The 24,993-nt window shown below is 39.7% G+C and overlaps 1 protein-coding gene across 1 annotated transcript in view; it reads left to right on the top strand.

The window, feature by feature from the left end:
• The window catches only part of LOC134351629 (adiponectin receptor protein 2-like), an 81,848-nt gene that overhangs the window by 47,597 nt on the left and 9,258 nt on the right, over positions 1-24,993 (top strand). Inside the window, exons 3-5 of the mRNA XM_063058036.1 lie at positions 10,828-10,959; positions 16,858-17,029; positions 22,283-22,469. Of these exons, the coding sequence (XP_062914106.1) occupies positions 10,828-10,959; positions 16,858-17,029; positions 22,283-22,469 (491 nt within the window). The remainder of the gene's footprint in view (positions 1-10,827; positions 10,960-16,857; positions 17,030-22,282; positions 22,470-24,993) is intronic.

Genomic DNA, 24,993 nt, shown 5'->3' with positions numbered 1-24,993 from the left:
GCAGGAAAAGCCAGAAGGGGATATGATTGTACTGCAGACATTCCTTGAAGTTACACACACAAAATGCTGGAGGCTCGGCATAGTGTGTGTTGCTTGGAGTTCCAGCATCTGCTGACTTTCTCTTGTTTGTGATTCCTTGAAGTTACATGTTTAGCTACAGCTGAAATATTGTATATATCTATTACATGGAGTGATTGGAGAAGGTGGTATTGTCTTTAAAGAAAAGAACATCTCATGGAAGTACAGTATGCAAAATTATGACAAGTTTTGCTGAGCAAGTAGGGAAGAACTTTTCCTCTGACCAGGTTTTGGCAACCAGAGATCATGAAGTTGGCATCATTGAAGAAATACAGGATTGCTGACATCTGAAATTGACTGAAAAGGGGTTGAAAATCATTTCCATTGTAACTTTCAAATGTTAATTATTAATATACTTGAGGGACAGAGGAATAGTATATTGGAAGGAATCAAAGAAGAAAAAGATAAATTGGGCAGCTCCTGTAAAGAGGTTTGAATAATTGCGAGTGTTTCTAACCTGCACGTTTTTTTTAACGATTCTGACGTTGTGATGTTTCCAGTGGATGAATTCCATGATTTTATTTGAAGGTTATTGTTCTTGTGTCTTTGCTATCATTTACTTCCCTCAACAAATGCTGCGGAAATTAAAATAATTGATCATTCATCCTATTGCTATTTGTGGAACCTCCTTTTATCCAAAATTTTAGCTTTGTTAACATGGTTACTCTTTGTTATAGAGTCAAATGTAATAGGTGAGGCAATTATATGGTAAGATGGTGTATAACTCATCTTTTTTGTTTCAAAAGCTAGTGAACTTTTTCAGTGAAATTATTCTTTTTTTTCTTAATTGTCTATATCGGTTTGATGTGATAACTTCTGTAATTTCAGCTTCTGCTTGGAGTTTAAAAAAATCATTTGAATGCATTGTTTACTTTAGTCACTTGTTTGGCAACTTTTAAAATTTTAAAACATTAACATGGTTTTTTTTCTTGCACTTAAGATAGTGCATCAAATTTTATTTGCTTAGTTACGTTTATAACTTCATTGTGATGAGTTGTATGAACTTCGTTCTTTAGAGTTAAAACTGACATTTCTAATCAAGGTAGGAATGATCTTGTGATGACATGAGTTTTAGAGCCAATTTATTTAATTTGCTTCCTGCATATTCAAGAGCTGCTTCAGAATTGAAATCTCAAAGTAAGCAGGGAAGCTAAAATGATTTAAGATTTTCAAATGTTGATGAGATTGAGACATTTTTTCAGAATTTAATGTTGGTGTATTTAATGTCCTAGTTTCCATCATCAAATAACTTTCTTTGAAAGAGGTCAAGGTATAATAACCCTGCTATCTACAAATCATACTTTTGTCAGAGTTTCAGTACCCAAATGTTACCTTATGTGAAATGTTGCAACTGGTGTTTGTTTCATCTACTTAACTTGAATGTTGTGTACATTGCATAAATTCTGAAATATAACTGGCTTTGAAATGAAACTTATTAAAGTCTTATCTGATTTTATTATGTTCTGAACTAATAACTGCAGCAGTGACACAGTGGTTTGAGAAGTTACCAATTTTGGAAATGTATCTTACTAAATATGCTGGAAGAACTCAGTGGGTTGGACAGCATCTTTGTTATTGCACTTGGTGTTGGATAATGAACCTGACCAGGTAACTGAACTTTCAGTGGAAGAATAATTGGGGAATAGTGACCTTACAGCTCAAGTTTTATCTACAGATGAGGATAAGTATGGACCTTGTGGGAAATTATTAATTTGGAGTGGGAAAAATTATAAGAGTATTAGATAGGAACTAGAAAAAGTTAACTGGGAACAGCAGTTTCTGGGAAAGTCCACATCTGACATGTGGAGGGTGTTCAAAGACCAACTGCACAGAATACAGGACAAGTCTGTTCCAGTAAGAAGTAAGAAGGAAGGATGTGTGGTAAAGTAAGCGAATCTTGGATGTCGAGAGTGGTGGTGAATTTAGTCAAGAAGAAAAAGGAAAATTAGTAGGATTTAGGAAGCTAAAATCAAACAGCTGTTGAGGAATATAAAGAAGGGAATTAGAACCAGGAGAGGCCATGACAATTCCATGACAAATGATTAAACAGAATCCTAAGGTATACATCAAGAGCAAGAGGATAACCAGGGAGAGGATTAAATAGGTTAAGACTGTATTCTTAAGAACACTGAGAGGAAATTTGATTGAGGTATACAAAATTGAGGGATATAGATAGGGTAAATGCAAGCAGGCTTTTTTCCCCACTGAAGTTGGGTGGGATTACATCTAGAAGTCATGGGTTAAAGGTGAAAAAAGAGATGCCTAAGGGAACGTGAGGGGAGACTTCACTCGAGGATGTAGAATGAGCTGCTAGCACAAATGGTGCATGCGAACTCGATTTCAACGTTTAAGAAAAGTTTGGATAGGTACATGGATATTAGAGATGTGGAGGGCTCTAGCTAGTAGAAATGTCGCAGGTCAATGGGAGTAGGCAGTTTAAATGGTTTCAGCATGGACTAGATGGACCAAATGGCTTTCTGCACTGTACTTCTCTATGACCATTCAGGATAAAGAAAGGAATTTGGAGGTAGAGGATGTGGGAGAGGACTTTAATGAGCACTTTGCATCAGTAATTATTAAGGACATGTAGGATAGGGAGATATGGGTGGAGCATGCTAATATCGTAGGGCACTTTGAGATAAAGAACATTAAGGTGGATAAGTCTCCAGGACTTGGTGGGGGATACCTCACTTTATTGAGAGAGGCAAGAGCTGAGATTGCTGGGGCCTTGACCAAAGTCTTCATGTCTTATCTAGCCACAAGTGAGGTCCTGGAGCACCTGTAAGTATTACATTACTCAAAAAGGGAAATAAGGATAATCTGGGAAACTAGAACAGCAAGTCTCATGTCAGTGGTAGGGAAGCTTTTGGAGAGGTTTCTTAGGGATAAGATTTATGAGCATCTGGAAAACTGACTGACCTAATTAGGGATAGTTAGCATGGCCTTATGCAGGTAAGGTTGTATCTTACTAACTTGACTGAGTTTTTAAGATGCTTGAAGGTAGAGCTGTGGGTGTTGTCTGTGTGGAATTTGGTAAAGCATTTAACAAGGTCCCTTATGTTAGGCTGTTCCATTAGGTTTATAATGCATGGAATTCATTCACAAGCAAGAGCAAATCTGCAGATGCTGGAAATCTTAGCAACACACACAAAATGCTGAAGGAACTCAGCAGGGTTATGCAGCATCTATGGAAAAGAGTATAGTTGATATTTCTGGCTGAGGCCCTTCATCAGGACTGGAAAAAAGAGATGAGCAGTCTGCAAGAAGGTGGAGGTTAGGGGAGGAAGAAGTACAAGGTGGTAGGTGATATGTGAAACTGGGAGAGGGGGAGGGGTGAAGTAAAGAGCTGGGAAGTTGATTAATGGAAGAGATAAAGAGCTGAAGAAAGGGGAATCTGATAGGAGAATATAGAAGATCATGGAAGAAAGAGAAGGGGGGGAGCACAGAGGGAGCAGGTAAGAAGCTAAGGTGAGAGAGGGGGAACAGAAATGGGGGAATTGTGAAGGGGGGTAGTCAATTACTGGAGGTTCAAGAAAACAAGAAAGCAGCAGTAGAGGAGGTCATGGGCTGGCATGTCGGAATGGGAAGTAGAGTTTATGTGGGTGGCCACAGGGAGATGCTGCTTTTTCTGGCATCCTTTCCCTTTCCTCCATGGTCCCCTATCCTCTCTCACCAGCTTCCTCTAGCCCCCCCCCCATCAATCAACCTCCCAGCTCTCCACCCAACCCTACCCCTCACCTGGCCTCACTTATCATCTACCATCTTGTACCCCTCCTTCTCCTCACCCCACCCTCCCACCTGACTTGTCCCCTTCCAGTCCTGAAGAAGGGTCTCTGCCCGAAACGTCGACTGTTTACTCTTTGCCATAGATAATTCCTGACCCACTGAGTTCCTCCAGCATTTTGTGTGTTTTGCTGGGATAAGTAGTTGACTCATTATTGAACCACCTGCTCTATTTACACTATTGGTCAGTTAACAGCTTTGATCAAAATTCTCCACAGCTGTTGATTGCAATGAGTTCCACAGAAACACCACCCTCTTTTTAAAGAAGTTCTTTATCACCTGTGTTTGAAAGGGACGCCCTTTCATCTGGTGACTGTGATCTCTGGTTCCTGCTAATCATGAATGCATTGGGATACAATGTGTAGATCACGCCAGAAACAGTTAACATTCAGTTACAAGAGACCACATGAACGGTTTAAGTTGATGCTGGAGGCACTCATTGGGGGAGGAAGGAATTGTTGATGATTGATTGTTGCCCCATATCCCAGGATCTGCTGTCCCTTGTGTCCCATAGAACATAAAAGAGTACATTACAGGAACAGGCTATTTAGTCCATAGTGTTGTGCTGAACCAGATAAAAAGCAAGTCAAAAATACCCTAACACTAGCTTCTCCTACCTACACCATCTCCATATTCCTCCATCCTCCTTACATCTATGTGCCTATCCAAATGTCTCTAAAAACCCTCTAATGTATTTGGTACCACCATACCAGGCAGTGCATTCCAGGCATCCACCACTCTCTGAGTAAAATAAAATCTCTTACATTCCCCTGAACCTACCCCCTTTCACCTTCAATATATCTTGTACTTCCCTGCCCCTAACTTCTTGCTCTGACTTCTCATCTCTTTTTCCAGTCCTGATGAAGGGTCTCAGCCCAAAACATGACTGTACTCTTTTCTATAGATGTTGCCTGGCCTGCTGAGTTCCTGCAGCATTTTGTGTGTGTTGCATGGAATCCGTGGTGGTTTGGTGTTTGAATTTAAATAGGCTTACCCATAGAAGGCGGAGAGTTGTGATTGATGGGACTTGCCCTGGTTTGGAGGTCCATGACTGGTGGTATTCCACAAAGATCGATTTTATATATACATACATATAAAAAAATGGGTGAAAATATGAATAGGTGTGTTAATAAGTTCACAGATGATAGGAAGATTCATGGTATTGTGGACAGTGCAGAAGATTGTCGAATGATACAGCAGGGTATAAATCATTTGCAGTTAAGGGTACAGAAATTGCAGATGGAGTTTTATCAGGCCAAATATGAGGTATTGCACTTTGTAAGATAAAGTGCAAGGGGATAGTACACTGTTAATGGCATGACTCTTAATAGTGTTGACGTGCAAAAGGATCTTGGGGTCCAAGTCATAGTTCCCTAAAAATAGCTGAACAATTTGATAGGGTGGTAAAGAAGGGATGTGGTGTGCTTTCCTTTTCTAGTTGAGGCATTGACTTCAAAAGTCAGGAAGTTGTGTTGCAGCTTAGGCTGCATCAGGAGTATTGCATTCAGTTCTGGTTATTCCATTATTGGAACGTTGTGAAGGCTTTGCAAGGGGTGCCGAAGAGGTTTACTCAGAAGCTGCCTGGATGAGAGTGCGTGTGCTGTAATGAGATGTTGGACAGATGAGTTGTTTTCTCTGGAGCACCAGAGGCTGAGGGGGAAACCTGCTGGAAGTTTATAAAATTATAAGAGATATAGACAGCAAATACCTTTTTCCTCAGGGTCGAAATGTCTTCTTATAAAGAGAGAGCATGTAGTGGGTGCGTGGAATGTGTTGCCACGGGTGGTGGTGGAGGCAAATACAATGGAGGTGTTTATAGGCTCTCTGATAAACGTGAATGTACAGAGAATGGAAGGATATGGACATTAGATAAGCAGAAGGATCAGTTTAGTTGCGCATTTAATTACTAGTTTAATTAGTTTGGTACTATATTGTGGGCCAAAGGGCCTGCTCCTGTGCTGTACTGTTCTATGTTCTTCATTTTAAAAAATACGTGAACCTTTTGAATTGGGGAGAGGAAAAATATTTAAATTGTTAGGTAGTTATATAAAACAGTTTATTACCCCCAAAACAACAATTTCTCACATTCAGGAATATTTTTCTCTACCAAATACATGCATGGAATTCATTATTTGGCCTCTAGAAATTTGTTTGAAGATTAACTTCATCCACAGTGCATGAGTTTACAGGATTTGCGTTGCACTAAATTTTTGACTCAAAGGAGGTTTGCTTTTGGATATTCCAAGGTCAGAATCTTTCACTGTGGATTTATTAGTAATTGCCAAGATGATGCTGTTGACGTGTTGGGGGCAGCTCATAAAGATGCTACATATTCTACTGGATATACTTCTGAGCTATGATCACTGTAATCTGCAGCCTGTAATTTCCCTTTAAGAAATGTACTTTTGAACCATCTAAATGAACTGGTGATTTTTACAATTTACTGAAGGATTTGGGGAACTTGAATCTCGAGAATGTTGGTACGGCCGTCGCTGGGGTGCATGCGGCATCACGGTCAAGGGCAGAAAACGAGCCATGCTCAGCTCCATTACTACCCGCTGATTAAAGCATCGAGCCACATTAAAGTTGTTGAAGCCTGAGAGTGGAAATCTAATCGATGTTCAGCGATGTCTGCCTGCGTTTGACCCATGTCCCTCTCTTCTCACTATCACCATCGAGTGGGAGGTACAGAAGTCTTGGGTCCCACACCGCCAAGTTCGGGAGCATTTGTTGCCCTGTAGCCATCAGGCTCCTGGACCGGACCCACTCACCTCTGCGCTGTCGATTCACTTTCTCTGCAGTTCATATTCTATGTATTTTTTGTTTGTTTACTTTTGAACTATTTGCATGATTTGCCAGTCCTACCAGAGGGTCTCGGCCCAAAACATCGACTGTACTTTTTTCCATTGATGCTGCCTGGCCTGCTGAGTTCCTCCAGCATTTTGCGTGACTTGCTTGGATTTCCAGAATCTGCAGATTATCTCTTGTTTGTGCATGATTTGTCCTGTTTTGCACAATGAATGCTCAGCAGTCATTGTATGTGGTTTTCATGGATTCTTTTGTGTTTCATTGTTTTGTGGTTGCTTGCAGGAAGGTGAATCTCAAGGTTGTATATGGTATACATACTTCCATAATAACTTTGAACTTTCTGCCTGTGGAAGTAGAAGACAATTACTTCTGGTCTTCTGTTCCTGCCTGCAAATGAATACAACATGCTGTGACAACTCACTGCATTGGAATTGAAATGATGTAAGAGGCTATAGACACATAGGTCAAAATGGACTAAATGGAGGCGTTCTAAAGACATTTAATCGGTGTTTGGTTTTCCCAGTGTGAAAGATATCACCAAAAGTAGTACACAAGTAAATCACTGTCATTTGTCAAAATGAAAGTAGTCATGAATGCTGCTCTGTACTTTTTTAAACTGACGTGGAGTTAAGGAAATTAAAATATGCACAAGGACGGGAGTCAAAAACTACTCAGAGTAATTAGATTTTGCAATTTTCTACCACAAATAGATTGAATCTTGCTGCACTTAAGAGAAATGAAACATGTTGGACGAGGTTCCTAAAATTCAAAGTAAATTTATTATCAAATTACCATATGCTGCCTTGAGACTAATTTCTTTGCAGGATTTACAAATTAAATAAAGAAATGCAATAGAACATGAGTTGTAAAAGAGTCCTTGAAAGTGAGTCTGGGTAAGGTGTCAACCTGAATGAACATATGTGCTTAATTGCAAAAAACAGGCTGTAATGGAGCTGAGTGATTCCATCATATCAGTGGGCTGAAAGATGGCAGATGGAGTTTAATGCTGAAAAATGTGAGGTGCTACATTTTGGTAGGACTAATCAAAATAGAACATACATGGTAAATGATAGGGCATTGAAGAATGCAGTAGAACAGAGGGATCTAGGAATAATGGTGCATAGTTCCCTGAAGGTGGAATCTTGTGGATAGGGTGGTGAAGAAAGCTTTTGGTATGCTGGCCTTTATTAATCAGAGCATTGAGTATAGGAGTTGGGATGTAATGTTGAAATTGTATAAGGCATTGGTAGGGCCAAATTTGGAATATTGTATATAGTTCTGGTCACTGAATTATAGGAAAGATGTCAAGAAATTTGAGAGAGTACAGAGGAGATTTACTAAAATGTTGCCTGGGTTTCATCTCCTAAGTTACAGAGAAAGGTTGAACAAGTTAGGTCTTTATTCCTTGGAGCGTAGGAGGTTGAGGGGGGACTTGATAGAGGTGTTTAAAATTATGAGGGGGATTGATAGAGTTGATGTGGATAGGCTTTTTCCATTGAGAATGGGGGAGATTCAAACAAGAGGACATGAGTTGAGAGTTAAAAGGCAAAAGTTTGGGGGTAACATGAGTGGGAACTTCTTTACTCAGAGAGTGGTAGCTGTGTGGAACGAGCTTCCAGCAGAAGTGGTTGAGGCAGGTTCGATGTTGTCGTTTAAAGTTAAATTGGATAGATATATGGACAGGAAAGGAATGGAGGGTCATGGGCTGAGTGCAGGTCGGTGGGACTAGGAGAGAGTAAGAGTTCAGCACGTACTAGAAGGGCCGAGATTACCTTTTTCCGTGCTGTAATTGTTATATGGTTATATGGTTATATCAAAACTCTCTTGTTGCATTAGTCATGAATAGTTGTGGTCAGTGAACAGCTGTTAAATATGAAGCAGTGATAGGAATTACAGAAGTTAAGTCAAAATGACTACCTTTGAAATCTCAAAATTTAAAGTATGTTGATTTTCAAAGTATGTATACAGTATACAACCTTGAGATTTGTCTTTTTGCAGGCAGCCACTAAGCAAAGAAACACAATAGAACCCGTTCAAAGGATGGGTCAAAAGAAAAGGCCATCAAGATGGTTGTCAATACCTTCAAATTCTTTGTAGTTCTTGAAGTAGTGAAATCATTTTTCATCTTCACTTCCAGCTGCTTTAAGCATCTCTAAGTCTGAACGCTTGAAATCGCAGTGAGCAGAACAGTTCTGAATTGTCTTCCTGCTTATTTCTTGCAGTGACAAAAGTCTCTGCTTTTCGAACAGAAAACACATGCAACTGGCGCTATTTAAAAACTGCTCAGGCTAAGCATGGTGTAGTTTCTAATGGCCACACAAGTGTGCGTGACTGACACGAGTTGGAAACTGGTTGGCAACAGTCTCCTGTTCCAATAAAGCGGCATAGTGTCCCAAATAAACGAAAGGAATCCTGGCTATTTTCTCAATTAGTATTTGTTCTTTGAGTTGTCCCAAATAAGTGGTTTCCCCTATTAACCAGTGGCCCAATTAACTGGAATCCACTGTAAATGAAAATGGATGCAGATCTGTATATTGCTATAGAGGTTGCACAAGTTGTTACAGTATCATGTACTGTATTGAATAAAATGCAGTTTTAAATGTTCAAACATTAGTTCATTATAATACAGTAACATGCAGCCTTGAACTTGAATGACTGTTTAATTTCAAATACGTCAAGCAGTTTTATAAATATTTTTTGTTAGCAAGTCTTGTGACTGCTTTGAATTAACAAAAGACCTTTGTCTAAACTATCTCATTGGCTGGAAACTATTTGTAGTCCATTATATGCAAATATTTTTGTAGGTTCCAGGATAGGTATTTCTGAATAATCAGCCATGAATCAAACCTTCAGCAACAGTCTGATGAGAATGCAGTACAGAAACTGACTTAGGCTCCAGCAATCCCACAAAGGTACACTGCTTAAGGAGCAGTCTGTATTGTTTTGGCCTTGCATAAACCTTCGAATTTCCATGGTGAGAGTAGTTATTTAACCAATGAAATCTTTAAAAATGGAGAAAATTTTAAATCAACATCCAAATACAGTAGATTTTCAATCTATCTTTATTCATTTATGAAATGTTGACATCACTATCAAGAGTGCACAGTTCAATATCCACTTCTGTCTTGTGAAGTGTTCAAAGCACAATCAGTTAAAAGTCTCATAAGTTATAAGTCAGAACATTTAATAGTGGTATATGTCATTCCCAGAAGGCTGTTGGTGAGCTAAGTGTTATTTCAAAATCCTGGTAGTCGTACAAAAACTCTTAATTTTTCTTGCTTTTATTCCAGTTTTTTGCTTAGTTTAAATTCTCCAGTTGCCTCTGCCTACTAATCAGAACTTTCCTACATAATACTATTGCAAATTGGAGATGTGGGAAAAAGGTTTTGTTTAACAGTGTAGAAGAGTGTGTGTGTGTGTACAAAGATATTAAATGATGAAAGAGGTTTGCTGTTGTGCTTTTGAAACTACTGAATTCAAGCTAAATTTTAGGTTGGCATCTAATGTAAACTTGATTATTAAATGTAACTACAGGAGCTCCCCGGGTTATTAATAACCTGACATGGAAATCTGACTTTACAGAAATTCTTCATACATTTTTTTGGCATTTTTTCAAGTTTGTAGTAATAAGTTTAATGTTATTCATTAATGACTGGTTACTGTATACAGTTATGCATAGTATTATGGTGATTATTCAATGAAATGGAAGAATTATATCAAGTTTTATGTAGAATGCTGCGATGTGGCTTGCTATCCAAAATGAACACTTCTGACTTATGGAAAAATTTGCAGGATATGATGACCAGTACTCGATCCAGGGATTGCCCGTGGTCTTGTCAAGTTGCAAGCTCATTGATAATATGTGCAACTTGCTGCAACCACTTTGTTGTTAATAATATCCTGTATATTGCTATGAATGTTTTACCTTGAATTCATAGTTGGAGCAGGTAATCTTAATCTCTTTAAGAACAAATAAAAATATAAACAAAGGAGCAAATACAATACTCTGTGAATTGTTTGGAATAATTCAGAAACTTCGAAAGTATTGAAGAAATTCTGTTTTATCTAGTAGGCTAAACAATACAGAGATTTTATTATGTGTTTCTGTTACAAGCTGGCTGGAAACTAGCACTTTAAAATTATGTTTTTGCCTTTCAGAACAACACAGAAACGGAAGAAACAGAAGAAACGGAAGAAACGGAAACTGTTGAAGAAGAAGGATTTATGAGCATTGCACCACTTCTACAGGCCCATCATGCCATGGAAAAGATGGAAGAGTTTGTCCACAAGGTAAATATAAGTAAAAGTTTCCTTTTTGTGAAAATAATTACCAGTTGAAGTGTCTTTTGTAATTGCTTTTAAAATAGCAAAAAGTATCATTAAAGTCTAATATTATTTTACATTAATGCATCTGAAGAGTGCAAAGTAAAGTATTTTTCATTAAGTTTCAATCTGATGAGAGATTCCTAATTCTGTTTTAGGTCATGTTACTGTAGAACATTCTAGATTGGTATTTGGTGATTTACAGGTATTGATTTACTGATAAATTGCTGTAGACCGCTTATAAGTTAGCATCAGTGAAAATGTGGAATTTGTGTTAGATATTTTCAGCACTCATGAATCTAGTCCGTGTATCTTTTTTTTTCCTCAATGAGACCCTGTCTGCCTACACACTGTTGATATTCCAGGAATTACCATTGCTTGAGTCCCCCATCATCATTGTCTTGAGGAGTCACTTTTGGCCAGAAATCTAATGGGGCTAGCTACCTGAATATTGTCTCTACAAGACCAGGTGACCCATGCACTCAATAGTTTGCCTCTTTGCTTTTCTACCTCAGAACCTTTCCATCATGCAGCTGTTGCTATCTATTGACCTCATTCGGTGCAGAACCCAAGATAATTTCATCTGGTGCAAGAACTCAAGTTTGATTCCACCCCCCCCCCGCCCCAATGAGAGCACTACTGACTGCACTAATAGCACATTTGGCTGCTGGCATGCCCTGTACAAAGGGCATTGCAGTAACATACTTTGGCTTCAACTGTGGCTCCCTTCCAGTGGCCTGCACCATGCTGAAAAACAAAGGTAGCAGCTACAGAGTTAGAGCCTAGGATTGCATTATCTTAAGAATTTACCCATGCTGTGTTAAAATTCTGGAGTTTTCCACTTAACTGCACTTTCTTAAGCAGTGTGAATTGCAGAGGTTCAGGAAGGCAACATACAGCTGTATAGTTGATGGTAATGTGTCAGGTTTTAAATGCTAACTTTGGCAGCATATCATACCTTTCTCAAACAGGAGGTTAAGTTCCCCACGGTGGTTCAACTGTGCAGCAGCTAATCAAATTTTAAATGCATTCAGTTGAAATAAAATGTTTGTCTTCCCCAGACTGCTCTCAGTCCTGTGAGCACATGCAACCAATAGAATATGTATTCATTGCATGTAAAGGAAAGTCCTATTTAGGATAAGTAATGGAGTGATGTTGGTCAGTGGTTTATTTCCAAACTCGTTGAATTTTGCATGTACAGCCCTTTATTGTAAATAGTTATTGCAAATTTTAATACAATAACAAATGACAAAACTGCCTAACTGTTCCTGTAAAGTGGTTTGTCTGTCAAAAAATTGTTTCCAATTCCTTGATATAAAATGCAATTTGTGCTTTTAAATACCATTTGCAAGTTGGTGCAATTTTAAATGTTCTAATCTTATAGGCAAGTGGTGTACTTAGATGATTTGTTTTTAGGCTTGCAGTTAACTTGGTGATAATGTCTTGATTTGCTATGATGTCAAATTCACCCCACAATAACAGCAAAATTAATTCATTTTCTATTTCAAAGTTAAATATGACTGTTACTGCTCATTGGTATGTAACACCATTGTTAAGATTTTTACTGCTAATTTGTAGGTATTTCATTTTAGCAGTTCTGTCAGAGCAGTCTGTTCCACTTTTAGCATGTTTGGGTTTGAGCTAAAGATAAGGGGTTATGTTGTTCAACTTAGGAGTGTAGTGTCAGCCATTCAGAATGGTGGAATTGGGAGAATCTTCTAGAGAATGCTGGGCGGAGAGGTTTTGGTAACTGACACTGATATGGGTTGAGGTCTTTTTGGAGGAGCTGGGGGAAGATGACTGAGGATGCTGTCCCTGTCAAAGATAAAGTATTTCAGGATGTATATTGTATACATTTCTCTGACATTAAATGTACCTTTGAAACCTGTTGCACAAGGTGCTTTGTGCAGGTGAATGGCTTCAAGGAGGAAGGGTCAGTACTCCTGTGGGGAAGCCCGTTTGTTCGAGATGGATTTTGAATGACATTCGGAAGGTGGTGTGTGCTATCATGCAGAGAGTGGGTCCACCACCGGAGTTAAAGACAGCTTCAACTTGTCTGCACATTTGGACTGGGTTAACTGTAATGGGCCCTCTTTTTTCTTGTTTTTTTTTCCTACTAACTTTTTGAAAAAGCTGAAATTTGTAAATATACTTTCTTTATAATTGTATGCAGTGTACAATCTGTTATTTCTTGCCGATGGGTAATTGCAAGTGGGCAGCATGTACACAATATTCACAGATTGGGTTGCGGGTGGTCAAAACATCCCAGCTCCCCCAGTCTGGTGGGAACCAAGTCATATCAACCCTAGATGTATGGAGTTCGAGAAAGGTGGTTTTCTCACTGCTGGCTTATTAGCGAGAGGCATGTTTCTAAAGACGCCTGATAAAAGGGGGTTTCAGGTATGTTCTGCAGAAATTAAAATTACCAAATGGCATTTTGTATACTAAGAGATAAAGAATATTGAGTAGAAAGTTTTAGGTTGCCTAATATAACATGTCCAACGTTTACTATCTGTCAACTGAATTTGGTTTCAATATTTATGTATTTTTGATTTTAGAACTAAATCAGAAAATGCTGATTTTTCTCATTTATGGGCTATGCAAGTGTTTTTTAATAATTGCACTTGCTTTTGGATTACTAGGAAATAGACACAGTGCAATCAGAGTGTAAGGAGGGAACTGATGTTCAAAATCCAAAGAAATGCACCCCTTTCTCATCATCCAAGTTGTGCTCATTGACTTATTCACTAAAATGGATTGTAGTTTTGAATTTTGTTTTTGGTTACTTAACTATATTAAAGCAATGCAACTAAACGGAAGATGGTGGTTTTCCTGAGTGTGATGATCCTTCCAGTGTATGTTGAGAACCATCGGAAGAAAGTGCTGGTCTTAGATTAGGTAGTTGTGAGAAGATAGGATCTAAGATGCTCAAGCACAAGATGCTAGTCTGGAATTGTAGGTCCAACATTGGTGATAGCTGTCTGGGAGAGATTCATACCAAACTAGGCAAAGTCCTGATGAAGGGTCTCGGCCTGAAACGTCGACTGCACCTCTTCCTACAGATGCTGCTTGGCCTGCTGCGTTCACCAGCAACTTTGATGTATGTTGTTAGGCAAAGCATTTGTCATTTTCCAGTTTGTCATTGCTGCATCTGATTGGAGTTGGGCTAATGGAGAGGATATATATGTTAGTGTACGCTTGTAGCACATCCATTTAAGGAACAGTAAATAGAGTTTGTTCATTTATGTTTCTCCATCTCTATTCAATATTTTCAGTGATCATCCTGAAATGTTAGCTTTGTTTTTCTCTCCAATTCTAATGCTTGATTTGCTGTTTCTAGTGCTTTTTATTTTAATTTCACATTTGCATTTCTCTGCTTTTTGAGGTCTTGATGCTCGATTCATTTATACATACAAAATTCTCAATGAGTTTGATCAGTTAGATGCGGGGTTATTGTAGCCTTGGAAATTCACATGGTGAAAATTCTTTGGATGTTGCCTTATTATGTGCAGTTTGAGTTCTTCCCTGTGTTTTGGTGCAATTCCTGATGGATTGCTAATCTTAACCAGCTGTAGGGACTCAGCAGGTCAGGCAGCATCAGTGGAAAAGATCGGTCGATGTTTTGGGCCGGAACCCTTCGTCAGGACTGTAGGGGGAAGGGGCAGAGGCCCTATAAGGAAGGTGGGGGGACGGTGGGAAGGAGAAGGCTGGTAGGTTCCAGGAGAAAAACCAATAAGGGGAAAGATAAAGGAGTGGGGGAAGGGAGGCAGGGAGGGGATAGGCAGGAAAGGTGAAGAAAGAATAGGGGAAAACACAATGGATAGTAGAAGGAGGTGGAACCAAGAGGGAGGAGGTAGGCAGCTGGGGGAGGGGGCAGAGTGACATAGGGATGGGGGAAGGGAAGGGGAGGGAATTACCGGAAGTTGGAGAATTCTATGTTCATACCAAGGGGCTGGAGACTACCTAGACGGTATATGAGGTGTTGCTCCTCCAGCCTGAGTTTAGCCTCATCATGGCAGTAGAGGAAACCATGTATGGACATATCTGAATGGGAGTGGGAAGCAGAGTTGAAGTGGGAGATCCTGTCTGTTTTGGCGGACGGAGCGGAGGTGCTCGACGAAGCGGTCCCCCAATCTGCGTCGGGTTTCACCGATGTAGAGGAGGCCGCACCGGGAGCACCGGATGCAATAGATGACCCCAACAGACTCACAAGTGAAGTGTTGCCTCACTTGGAAGTACTGTTTGGGGCCCTGAATGGTGGCAAGAGAGGAGGTGTAGGGACAGGTGTAGCACTTCCGCTTACAGGGATAAGTGCCAGGTGGGAGATCTGTGGGGAGGGACGTGTGGACCAGGGAGTCGCGGAGGGACCGATCCCTGCAGAAGGCGGAGGGGGTGGAGAGGGAAAGATGTGCTTAGTGATGGGGTCCTGTTGAAGGTGGCAGAAGTTGTGGAGGATAATGTGTTGGATCCGGAGGCTAGTGGGATGGTAGGTGAGGACAAGAGGAACTCTGTCCCTGTTGTGGTGGCGGGAGGGTGGGGTGAGAGCCGAAGTGCGGGAAGTGGAGGAGATGCGGGTGAGGGCATCATTAGTGACAGCAGAAGGGAAACCACGATCCTTAAAGAAAGAGGACATTTGAGATGTCCTGGAACGGAAAACCTCATCCTTGGAGCAGATGCGGCGGAGATGGAGGAACTGGGAATAGGGAATGGCATTTTTGCATGTGGCGGGGTGGGAAGAGGTATAGTTGAGGTAGTTATGAGAGTCAGTGGGTTTGTAGAAGATGTCGGTGGACAGTCTGTCTCCAGAGATGGAGACCGAGAGATCGAGAAAGGAGAGAGAAGTGTCCGAGTGAATTTGAGGGCTGGGTGGAAGTTAGAAATAAAGTCGATGAAATTGAAGAGCTCAGCATGGGTGCAGGAAGCAGCACCAATGTGGTCGTCAGTGTACCGAAGGAAAAGTTGGGGAGCAGTACCAGAATAGGTTTGGAGCACAGACTGTTCCACATAACCAACGAAGAGGCAGGCATAGCTAGGGCCCATGCGAGTTCCCATAGCTACACCCTTGGTCTGAAGAAAGTCGGAAGAGCCAAAAGAGAAGTTACTGAGTGTGAGAACCAGTTCCGCCAACCGGAGGAGGGTAGTGGTGGTGGGGAACTGGTGAGGTCTATTATCCAGAAAGTAGCGGAGGGCTTTGATGCCTTCTTCGTGGGGAATGGAGGTGTATAGGGATTGGACATCCATAGTGAAAATGAAGCGGTTGCGACCGAGGAACTGGAAGTTATTGAAGAGGTGGAGGGCATGGGATATATCCCGGATGTAGGTGGGGAGAGACTGAACTATAGGTGACAAAACGGAGGCCAGGTAGGCAGATACAAGTTCGGTGGGACAGGAGCAGGCAGAAACTATGGGTGGAACAGGAGCAGGCAGATTATGACCCCAGCATCTGCAGATTATCTCATGTGCTTGAGCATCTTAGATCCTGTCTTCTTGCAACTACCTAGTCTGAGAAGTTCCATTTTTCTAAACAAAGGAGTTGCTAAATTGCTTTTATATTGGTCGATGATAATCTGGTTGTCTTTTTCTCTCAATCTGTGTAGTTTGAATTGCTGTTTGTTCTGTGAAGCTAATGATTTTTTTTAGTATTAATTAATATACATAAAAGGTGGAAGCAATTTTTAAAAAAATGTGTGGATTTCCAGCCTTACAATTTGAATTTTGTGTCCTGAATCTTGAATTTACAATTGCTTTATATCAGTGAATTGGAAATCAGACAGGTTCTGTAACACACTTGGTTGAAATTTGTTTTGCATACCCATTGAGAAAATGGAAGTATGATAGTGTTTATTAAAGTTGTACATGTTACAGGTATGGGAAGGACGATGGCGAGTCATCCCCCATGACGTGCTGCCTGATTGGCTGAAGGATAATGACTACCTCCTGCATGGTCACAGGCCACCAATGCCATCTTTTCGTGCTTGCTTAAGAAGCATCTTCAGGATCCATACAGAAACTTTGAACATTTGGACACATCTCATAGGTATGACTTACACTTCGTGTAATCTCCTAACCAAAGGCGTGTCACCTTTTGATGCAGTAAAATCTAATGATTGATAGGCTTTTGACATTGTTTATTGCAAATTTGGCCAGACTGGTAAATGAACTGGCAGCATATATATGTATTTCAGTATGAATCTACCACTGGCATTTGAAAAGTACGTGCAAATGTGATGACTTATTAATTTGTGGCCTGGAAAATCTGTGTTAAAATATTAAAGCTTTTAAAGTTATAACCATATAACAATTACAGCACGGAAACAGGCCATCTCGGCCCTTCTGGTCCATGCCGAACTCTTACTTCCACCTAGTCCCACCGACCTGCACTCAGCCCATAGCCCTCCATTCCTTTCCTGTTCATATAGCTATTCAATTTAACTTTAAATGACAACATCGAACCTGCCTCAACCACTTCTACTGGAAGCTCGTTCCACACAGCTACCACTCTCTGAGTAAAGAAGTTCCCCCTCATGTTACCCCTAAACTTTTGCCCTTTAACTCTCAACTCCTGTCCTCTTGTTTGAATCTCCCCCACTCTCAATGGAAAAAGCCTATCCACGTCAACTCTATCTATCCCCCTCATAATTTTAAATACCTCTATCAAGTCTCCCCTCAACCTTCCATGCTCCAAAGAATAAATCCCAACTTCAACCTTTCTGTGTAACTCAGGAGATGAAACCCAGGTAACATTCTAGTAAGTTTTCTCTGTACTCTCTCAATTCTGTGGACATCTTTCCTATAATTCAGTGACCAGAACTATATACAATATTCCAAATTTGGCCCTACCAATGCCTTATACAATTTCAGCATTACATCCCAACTCCTATACTCAATGCTCTGATTAATAAAGGCCAGCATACCAAAAGCTTTCTTCACCACCCTATCCACAAGATTCCACCTTTAGGGAACTATGCACCATTATTCCTAGATTCCTCTGTTCTACTGCATCCTTCAATGCCCTACCATTACCATGTATGTCCTATTTTGATTAGTCCTACCAAAATGTAGCACCTCACATTTATCAGCATTAAACTCCATCTGCCATCTTTCAGCCCACTCTTCTAACTGGCCTAAATCTCTCAGCAAGCTTTGAAAACCTACTTCATTTTCCACAACTCCACCTATCTTAGTATCATCTGCATACTTACTAATCCAATTTACCACCCCATCATCCAGATCATTAATATATATGATAAACAACATTGGACCCAGTACAGATCCCTGAGGCACACCACTAGACACTGGCCTCCAATCTGACACACAGTTATCCATCATTACTGTCTGGCGTCTCCCATCCAGTCACTGCTGAATCCATTTTACTACTTCAATATTAATACCTAACGATTGAACCTTCCTAACTAACCTTCCATGTGGAACCTTGTCAAAAGCCTTACTGAAGTCCATATAGACAACATCCACTGCTTTACCCTCGTCAACTTCCCTAGTAACCTCTTCAAAAAATTCAATAAGATTTGTCAAACATGACCTTTCATGCACAAATCCATGTTGACTGTTCCTAATCAGACCCTGTCTATCCAGATAATTATATATACCCTCTCTAAGAATACTTCCTATCAATTTACCCGCCACTGACGGCAAATTCACAGGCTGATAATTGCTAGGTTTACTCTTAGAACCCTTTTTAAACAATAGAACAACATGAGCAATACGCCAATCCTCTGGCACCATCCTCATTTCTAATGACATTGGAAATATTTCTGTCAGAGCCCTTGCTATTTCCACACTAACTTCCCTCAAGGTCCTAAGGAAGATCCTGTCAGGACCCGGAGACTTATCCACTTTTATATTCCTTAAAAGTGCCAGTACTTCCTCTTCTTTAATCATCATAGTTTCCATAACTACCCTATTTGTTTTCCTTACCTTACACAATTCAATATCTTTCTCCTTAGTGGATACTGAAGAAAAGAAGTTGTTCAAAATCTCCTCTACCTCTTTTGGCTCCGCACATAGCCGTCCACTCTGATTCTCTAAGGGACCAATTTTATCCCTCACTATCCTTTTGCTATTAATATAACTGTAGAAACCTTGGGAATTATTTTCACTTTCCTTGCCAAAGCAACCTCATAACTTTTAGCTTTCCTAATTTCTTTCTTAAGATTCTTTTTACATTCTTTATATTCCTCAAGCACCTCATTTACCCCAAGCTGCCTATATTTATTGTAGATCTCTCTCTTTTTCTGAACTGTTTCAAATATCCCTTGGAAACCATTCTGTACCCTCAAAATGTCACCTTTAAATGACCTCCATTTCTCTATTACATCCTTCTCATAAAACAAATTGTCCCAATCCACTCCTTCTAAATCCTTTTGCATCTCCTCAAAGTTAGCCTTTCTCCAATCAAAAATCTCAACACTGGATCCAGTCCTATCCTTCCCCATAATTATATTGAAACTAATGGCTTTGTGATCACTGGACCTGAAGTGCTCCCCAACATATACCTCCGTCACCTGACCTATCTCATTCTCTAACAGGAGATCCAACACTGCCCCTTCTCTAGTTGGTACCTCTATGTATTGCTGCAGAAAACTATCTTGCACACATTTTACAAACTCCAAACCATCCAGCCCTTTTACAGAATGGCTTTCCTTGTTTACGTGTGGGAAAATTAAAATCTCCCACAATCACAACCTTGTGCTTACTACAAACATCTGCTATCTCCTTACAAATTTGCTCCTCCAATTCTCACTCCCCATTAGGTGGTCTATAATACACCCCTTTAAGTGCTACTACACCTTTCCCATTCCTCAATTCCACCCAAATAGCCTCCCTAGACGAGTCCTCTAATCTATCCTGCCAAAGCACCGCTGTAATATTTTCTCTGACAAGCAATGCAACATTTCCCCCTCTTGCCCCTCCGATTCTATCACACCTGAAGCAACAAAATCCAGGAATATTTAGTTGCCAATCACACTCCTCCTGCAACCATGTTTCACTAATAGCTACAACATCATATTTCCAGGTATCAGTCCATGCTCTAAGCTCATCCACCTTTCTTACAATGCTCCTAGCATTAAAATAGATGCATTTAAGAAACTCTCCACTTCACTCTCTGTTTATCCCTGATGGTGTAAACAACTTTATCTTTTTCTTCCTTCTTCCCTATATCTTCACATCTTGAATGGTGGGTGGACAGAGGAGCTATTTGGTTTTAGTTGATGGCCCAATTAGATACACTGTTCCCAAAATGCATCAGCTTGTACTTGTTGAAAATTAATTCCATCTGCTGTCTTTTCTGCCCAGTTGTTTATGATCTTCTGATTCTTTTGGCAACCTTCCTCACTGTTCACAACTCTATCAATTTATGTTGTCTATAAAATCATGCTAATCAATCCACAAATGTCTAAATCATTTATATATAAAATAACATATTTCCATGTACCTACACAGGTCTAACATTTGCTTTAATAATAATACTTGCATTTACTGTAAGTAAATACACTTCAGCCCATCCACCCCAAGTGTCTTCACTTAACTAACCTCTGTCTTCTCCCTCAAGCTATCCACTCACTGGCCACTCTTCTGGTTCTCTGCCAATCTAGTATAATCCCTCCTGATTAGCACTAGCAATGTCACTGTGAGAATATAGTTGTCCAACAGTTTAGAAGCAATTCATTCTTGTATTTGTCGCACCTTCCCTGGAAGAAGCCTAATGATCCCTGTACCTCAAGCAATTCGTCCTGCATCAGCTCTTTAGCCACTTATTTAATTGTGCTATCTTCCTATTTTTTGCCTCACTAGCATCGGAAGTAGTCTTGAGATTACAATCTTAGCAGTACTGCTTTTAAACTTACTGCGTAACTTCCTAATACACTTTGTAGGACCACTTCTTTTTTCCCTCCCTGTGTCATTGGTACCATGACCTTTTGTTGCTCTGCCTCACTTTTAAGAATTTTCTATGTAAGCCTGCTGAGAGATATCCTTGACTTGGCACCAGGAGGGCAACATTTCATCCTGGAGTCTTACAGCGCCCCAGAAACATCTCTGTGTGCCCATGACTCCTGGACACACCATCACTCTTGCTTGCCTAGTCCTTGACCCATTCTTTTCTTGGATTAATTTTATATACCTCTGTTTCTCCTCTTCATCTGCTTTTCTCTACCAGTGTTTGAAATAATAATTTGTCTGTTCTGTGCAGAGATACTGACAGATTTACTCAATTTTTTCAGTATTCTTTTGTTTAGGATTTCCAGCATTTACAGATTTTTTTCATTTTAATTCACATTCATTAAAATTGACTTTTTCAATAACTTCTAAAATGTCAGGAAATAGCTAAGTGGTTTATCTCTTACCCTTCAGATTTTCCTTTGCCTCAAGTCCCTGATTCTGCTGCTTCTGTGAGAATAGCTGTATAGATGGTTTCCAAAGACAAATTCTGGAATTACGAACACCTAGTTAACTCCCATTTATTTTTTCAGGAGTTCACTGTCTCTTCCTCATTTAGTGACCATCCTCTTAGTTCCAATACAATATAAAATTTGGCTGTAAAATGTTCATGAGCCACAGAGCTTTATAGAACATAGAACAGTACAGCATAGAAATAGGCCTTGCTGTGCTAAATTTATTGCCAATCTAAACTAATTTAATCTGCATGCAGAAGGTCTATATGCCTCTATTACCTGCCAATTCATGTGCCTTTTTAAATACCTCTTAAATGTTGTTATTATTTTGATTCTATCACTTCCCAGGCACCTACGACTTGCCTTGTATATTTTCTTTCAACCCCCCCCCCCCCACCGCCCAATCTTAAAGCTATACCTTCTAGCATTTGACATTTCTACTCTGGGGGTGGAAAAGAGTTATCATCTACTCTATTCAACTCATAATTTAAATAGTACTTCTATTAAGTCGCCTCTCAACCTCTGAAACTCCAGAGAAAACAATATAAGGGTGCCCAGTCTCCCTTTATAGCTAAATTCCATAATTCCATAATCCAGGCAACATCCCTTCTGTTCCCTCTCCAAAGCCTCTATCTTTCCTGTAATGCTCTGACCAGAACTGCATGCAGTACTCCTAAATGTGGCCTAATCAAGGTTTATACAGCAGCAGTGTGACTTCCTGACCTAATGAACACTCCAGCTGATGAAGTTAAGAATGCTGTGGGCCCCTGTACCAAAGAATGGCTTCAAGGAGTAATATGTATATTTAAAAACAAGTCATTCCTCATTTATTTCTGGATGGCAATATTTACTTTATTGTATATGTCCCTTTTTTTTAGGTTGTCTTTTCTTCTTGGGTCTTGGAATTTTTTACATGTTCAGGCCGAACATATCATTTGTGGCCCCAGTGCAAGAGAAAGTTGTATTTGGGGCATTTTTCCTTGGGGCCATTCTCTGCCTGTGTTTCTCTTGGTTGTTTCATACATTCTACTGCCATTCAGAAAATGTTTCACGTGTATTTTCCAAGTAAGTAACCATTTATTTAAAAAAAAGTAAACTGATAACCTGTTAATTGACTTTAATTTATAAACATGAGATTCTGTAGATTATTTTTCTGTTTAGAATGTGGTTTAGTCAATCTATTATGAGCCTGTTAACCATATCTTTTGTTTTCTTTAATTAACCTTAAATTGTCATCTGAATGTCTGTTTCAACACTGACAACTTCCACAGTGATCTGACTTTCCCTTGTTTAGCTGGATACTAATCACCATGATTTGCATTTGATCAGGTTTGGCAGTCAAAATTTAATATTCCTGAATAATGTATTCAATAATGCTGAGGAATTGTGTTTATGTTCTTTCAGTGTAGTATTACAGTATTAACTTTGAAGTATTTATGTTGCTTGATATGAGCAATACTGCTTATAGTAATCCAGTAATTGGGTGTATAACCCCAGTAAATTTGAGTTATAGTTTTCACTTGCACTTATTTAGCTGTATGATTGAGATGTATTTAGAATGGTATTAAACCAAAGACCTTGCCCAAAAATAAAATGTGTTGCATTTTTTCGCTGCTATTGCTGCGTGATCTTCCCCCTCTGAAACGTATCTGAAAAGTTTTACTGACTGGGGCACTCATATTTATTTACATCTTAACACGCAGCATTATCCCTTAGGCAATGGACCAATAGAGTACTTTTCCCTCTTGATTGAAAATAGTAGGCTATCTTTATCATTCGTTAAATGTTAGTTTATTGAGTCATCAGAATTGGTTTTAGCTGTAAAGTCAAAAGTTTTTGGATGATTTTGACAAACACTTATATAGACTAAACTAATGTAGCCTTAATTTTTGCAAATACCAGAAGATACAAGGCAATTGATTTAGTAATAACTGCAAAATATTGATTTGCAAATAACTACAACAAAATATAAGGCAAAGATTTAGAATAAATCCTGGGCAAGCTGTCTCTTCACCCCTATGATGAATGAAATTTCTCTGTTTTGAACTTTGTGATTGTTTTCCTATTGAGGTGATTTAATAGCCCTTTGGCCTATATTTGAGAACGTCTGAACTGTGACAGGCACGATGTTAGAGCATCACGATGTCGTGGTTGAGAGAAGATGACATCTGGGAGTGGGGTGGCTCTGTTCATTAAACAAAAATGAAAGAAGTGTCATAGGATCAGAAGATGGAGAATCCGTGTTCGGAGAGTTAAGAAAATGCAAGGGTAAAAAGACACTGATGGAAGTTGAATACAGGCCTCCGAACAGCAGCCAGAATGTTGGGTACAAATTACAATGGGAGATCGAAAAGGCATGTAAAAAGGGCAGTGATACAATGGTCAGGATTTGACTAGGGAACTTGAGGTAAAGGAACCCTTAGAAGGCAGTGATCATAATATGATAAAAATCCACTCTGTTTGAGAAGTGGTAGCTAAAATCTGATATATTGGTATTAAAGTTGAGTAAAGGTAACTGGTGAGCAGCTGATTGGAAGGGACACTAACAGGAATGACAGAGCAGTGATGGCTGGAATTTCTGGGAGTATTTTGAAAGATGCAGGATTAGTTCATTCCAAGGAAGAAGCAGCATTCTAAAGGGAGGATGTAGCAACTGTGGCTGACAAGGGAAGTCAAAGACAGCATTAAGGCAAAAGAGAAGGCATACATTATGATTGGGATAGAGGATTGGGAAGCTTTTAAAAACCAACAGAAGGCAATTGAAAAGCAATAAGATAAAAGATGAAATATGAAATGTAATAATATAAGAGGATACCAAAAGTTTTTTTCCAGATATATAAAGAGTAAAATAGAGGCAAGAGTGGACATTAGGCTGCTGGAAAATGACACTGATGCGGTAGTAAAGGGAAGAAAGAACTGGCAAATGAACTGATTAAGTATGTTGAGTCAGTCTTCACTGTGGAAGACACCAGTAGTATGCCAGATATTCGAGACAATAACGGGGCAGAAGTGAGTGTAGTTACGATTACTTTGGAGAAGTTGCTTGGGAGACTGAAAGGTTGGAAGGTGGCTAAGTCACTTGAACCTCAAACATCTATATCCAGGGCTCTGAAAGAGGTATCCGAAGAGTTTGTGGAGGCATTAGTAGTAATCTTTCAAGAATCACTAGAGTCAGGAATTGTTCCAGATGACTGGAAAATTGCAATTGTCACTCTGCTCTTTAAGAAGGAAGGGAAGCAAAAGACTGGAAATTATAGGCCAATTGGCTATACTTCAGTGGTTGGTAAGATGTTAGAGTCCATTTTTATGGATGAGATCTCAGTATATTTGGAGAGACATGACAAAATAGGCCGACGTCAGCATGGTTTCCTTAAGGGGAAAATCTTACTTACCAAATCTGTTGGAATTCTTTGAAGAAGTAACAGGCAGGATAGTCAAAGAAGAGCCAATGGATATTGTGTACTTGGAATTTCAGAAGGTATTTGACAAGGTGCAGCACATGAGGCTGCTTAACAAGATAAGAGCACATGGTATTACAGCAAATGTAGAATAAGAACATAAGAAATGGGAGCAGGAGTAGGCCATCTGA

Source organism: Mobula hypostoma, chromosome 9 (genome assembly GCF_963921235.1).
Source record: "Mobula hypostoma chromosome 9, sMobHyp1.1, whole genome shotgun sequence".
Classification (NCBI taxonomy): domain Eukaryota; kingdom Metazoa; phylum Chordata; class Chondrichthyes; order Myliobatiformes; family Myliobatidae; genus Mobula; species Mobula hypostoma.
The sequence above is the reverse complement of the archived record's forward strand: the minus strand, read 5'-3'. Positions and strand labels throughout refer to the sequence as shown.